This window comes from Camelina sativa, chromosome 17, assembly GCF_030686135.1.
Source record: "Camelina sativa cultivar CO46 ecotype springtype chromosome 17, ASM3068613v1".
Classification (NCBI taxonomy): Eukaryota; Viridiplantae; Streptophyta; class Magnoliopsida; order Brassicales; family Brassicaceae; genus Camelina; species Camelina sativa.
The window spans coordinates 14,169,763-14,173,161 of NC_141896.1; the positions used below are offsets into that span (position 1 = coordinate 14,169,763).

The following is a 3,399-nucleotide window of genomic DNA, read 5'->3' on the forward strand; positions in this document are numbered from 1 at the left end:
GGGATATTCAGCCGGAAAATTTTATATTTTGCCGGAAAGTTTCAATTCTCGCTTTCGGATTTTTTTGGGATTTTGATGCTATCTTTCCAAAATCAAAGGCTTCGTGGAGATTTGATGGATATTCCCCAAATCTTTTCTGTTCTCCTAGGGTTTTTTTTAAAGAGTGTGACGCGCCGCCGCAACCTGTACTTCAGATCTTTGAGAATAGTGGGTTTAAACCGAGGCTAGGGTTATTCCTTCTACTGATGGCGGAGAATCTTAATTTGGCGATGGAATCCCTGGTCATTGCAGACGAAAGTCCGGTGATACTAACAGAGGACAACGAGTTTAGTGCAGCAGTGGAAAATAATCTCAGCATCCTTGGGCGCCTACTGAATCCGGCGAGCCAGAGTATGGCCAAAATGATAATGAAGATGCCAAGAGTTTGGGGAGTTTATGACAGAGTGCGAGGTATTGCGCTGACAAAAGATAGATTTCAGTTTATCTTTCAGTTTGAGAGTGATATGGAAAGGATCCTCAGGACGGGATTCTGGACCTTTGACGAATGGGGGATGGTTCTGGAGAGATGGGTTGAGAATCCCCCGGTTACCTTTCTCTCCACCTTTCCAGTCTGGATCCGGCTGAGCAACATTCCGGTAAACTTTCGTACTCTCATAACGATTCAAGCCGTTGCTGAACGGATAGGGTATGTTAAAGAGATAGCTTTTGGCTTTGTTTGCACCAGAGCTGGCTTGAGGCTTTATTTGTCAAAATGGGTTTTCATTCCACATTGATCCAGTGGATCATATCATGCGTGCGATTTGTGTCCTACACGGTTCTTATTAATGGGTGTAGTCACGGGTTCATAAAGCCAGCTCGTGGAATTCGCTAGGGCGACCCCTTGTCCCCGTTTCTCTTCATTTTGTGTGCAGAGGCACTGGTGCATGTGATGCAAAGGCGACATGACCAGGGGCGTCTAACATGGTTTCATTTTAATGAATCTTGCCCTTCGGTGCAGCATTTGTTATTCGCAGATGACAGCCTTTTCATCTGTAAGGCAACCAAGGAGGAGTGTGAGGAGGTGCTCAACTGTCTGACTTTGTATGGGAAAGCATCCGGCCAGATGATTAATTTTGCTAAGTCTGCGATCACCTTTGGGTGTAAGGCCACCGTTGAGACCAAGGATTTAGTCAAGAATATCTTGGGGATTACTGAAGAAGGAGGTACTGGGTCGTATCTCGGGTTACCAGAATGTTTCAGTGGATCCAAGCAGGCTCTCTTAGCTTTCATCGGGGATAAGTTGAAAAGTAGACTCCATGGATGGTTCGCGAAATCTCTCTCGTTAGGAGGTAAGGAAGTGTTGCTCAAATCCATTGCAATGGCTTTGCCAGTTTATGCAATGTCTTGCTTCCGGTTGAGCAAGAATCTCTGTAGGAATATAACCAGTGCGATGGCTGAATTCTGGTGGAGCAACTATGAAGGTTAGAGGAAAATTGCGTGGGTGGCGTGGAAGAAGTTATGCAAAACTAAAAGTGAGGGAGGTCTAGGGTTCAAAGACTTAAGCGACTTCAACCAGGCCCTGCTTGCTAAACAGTCGTGGCGTATGCTGAACAACCCGAATTCCCTGGTGGCAAGATTCTATAATAGTCGTTATTTCCAAAAAAAATCGATTCTGGATTGTGGAGTTGGTTCTCGTCCGTCCTATGCTTGGCATAGCATTATCCATGGTTGTGAATTGCTAAAGAAGGGTCTTCTAAAAGTGATTGGGGACGGTCGTAAGACTTTGGTGTGGCAAGAGAAATGGATACAAGATGAACATCCCCGGGCTCCATACAGATTCCAAACCTTCTTTAATGTAGGCTTGAAGGTCGCAGACTTGAGGGACCAGACTAGTGGTCAATGGGATATAGCCAAGGTGAATGAATTGTTTCCCCCACTAGATGCTGCGCAAATTTTGAAAATGAAGCTAAGGGAGGGGAAAGAGGACCGTTATATTTGGCCTTATAACAAGGCAGGTGCATATTCAGTCAAGAGTGGATATTAGTTGGTACGAACTTTGCCTACTTTATATGAACAAAAGCCGGAAGAGGTGGTCCGATCTAATAAACTCAAAGCAGAGATTTGGAAGCTACAGACGGTCCCCAAGATTAAAATGTTTCTGTGGCGAATGCTCTCTGGAGCCTTAGCAGTGGCAGATAGGTTAGCATCAAGAGGGATTGCTATGGATTTACACTGCTCAGTTTGGACACCAGGTCGAGTCTATTGGACACACCTTGTTTGGCTGTCATGTAGCTCGACAGGCTTTCGCTTTAGCCAACATCCCAGTTCCTATGGGAGGTTTCTCTGACATACACGTCGAGAAAAACTGGGAATACCTCATGGAAGTGATAAAAGACTCAAGAGCTCCGGATGAAACTCGTCTTGTTATCCCTTGGTTGCTTTGGCACATTTGGAAGTACAGAAATGTTGTGGTTTTTCAGGGTAAACAAGGTGATGTTCAGGAAATTGTGTCAAGAGCCTTTCAAGCTGCTGCGCAGTGGAAAGATGCTCAGAAAAGTGAGGATCCTTTGGAAGCTGCTTGGAATAGAAAGGGTGAGACTCTTGAGCGTCGGTGGAGTAAGCCTCCTTACGGAGTGGGAAAGTGTAATATTGCACTTTCGTGGGTAAACTCCTCCTCTATGTTCGGTGGGGCATGAATCGTACGAGATGTTAGTGGTCAAGTGCTCTACCACGCGAGAGACGCATTTTCTCGTTCAGACTCTGCTTGTGATGCTGGTTTGCGCTGTGTGCGCTGGTCCTTTGAGGCTCTATGGAACCTACAGATTGAGCGGGTGGTGTTGGCCATCGACAACGCTCAGGTAGTGGAGGCATTAACAAATCCTCATGAATGGCCACGTTTCTGTTTCCTGCTGGAGGAAATCCTTCATTTGTGCTCTGGTTTCGCTTTCTGGGAAGTTCTTCATGTGGGACGGTCTACTAATCATGTTGCTTCAGCCATCGCTAAAAGTGTGACGCGGGATGGTAGACTCCAGTCGTATATGGCATTAGGAGGTCCCTCTTGGCTCCTAGATCTGATTGTTGCAGATAACTAAAGGTCTTTTCTCAGGGTCCTGCAATTCGTGGTGTTTGGAGAGCCTTTTGGCTTCATTATCAAACACCTGCAGTTCTCCTCTCTTTTATGTTTTTTCCTTCTTTTGTTTCCCTGTGTTCTACATTTTATCTTTTCCTTTCCTTTGCATTTGTATTATCAGACGACAAAAAAAAAAAAAAAAACAAAATTAAAACTTAATATATAGAGCGCTTAGTCGGGTCTAGATGATTTTAGGTAGTTTAGGTTTTGTAATATAAAACATTACAAATAAAAATTATTATAATTATCTATTAAAATAATAAGATATTAAATCGTACACCAGAATTAGA

The 3,399-nt window shown here is 44.3% G+C and overlaps 1 protein-coding gene across 1 annotated transcript; it reads left to right on the forward strand.

Annotated features, from left to right (window-relative positions):
• The first annotated feature begins 245 nt into the window (after positions 1-245).
• LOC147923703 (uncharacterized) lies at positions 246-3,071 on the forward strand. The gene is made up of 5 exons (XM_087496523.1): positions 246-713; positions 998-1,460; positions 1,839-1,994; positions 2,272-2,642; positions 2,802-3,071. The coding sequence occupies exons 1-5, from the start codon at positions 246-248 to the stop codon at positions 3,069-3,071; spliced, it is 1,728 nt and encodes a 575-aa protein (XP_087352649.1).
• Positions 3,072-3,399: the final 328 nt, after the last annotated feature.

Bases quoted from the DNA above. Each gene is read 5' to 3' on its own strand.
- LOC147923703 (XM_087496523.1), top strand. From the start codon at position 246: ATGGCGGAGAATCTTAATTTGGCGATGGAATCCCTGGTCATTGCAGAC. The intron at 714-997 runs GTTTGCACCAGA...CCTTCGGTGCAG, and splicing joins AAGAGATAGCTTTTGGCTTT to CATTTGTTATTCGCAGATGA. The intron at 2,643-2,801 runs GTAAACTCCTCC...TGGAACCTACAG, and splicing joins GTAATATTGCACTTTCGTGG to ATTGAGCGGGTGGTGTTGGC.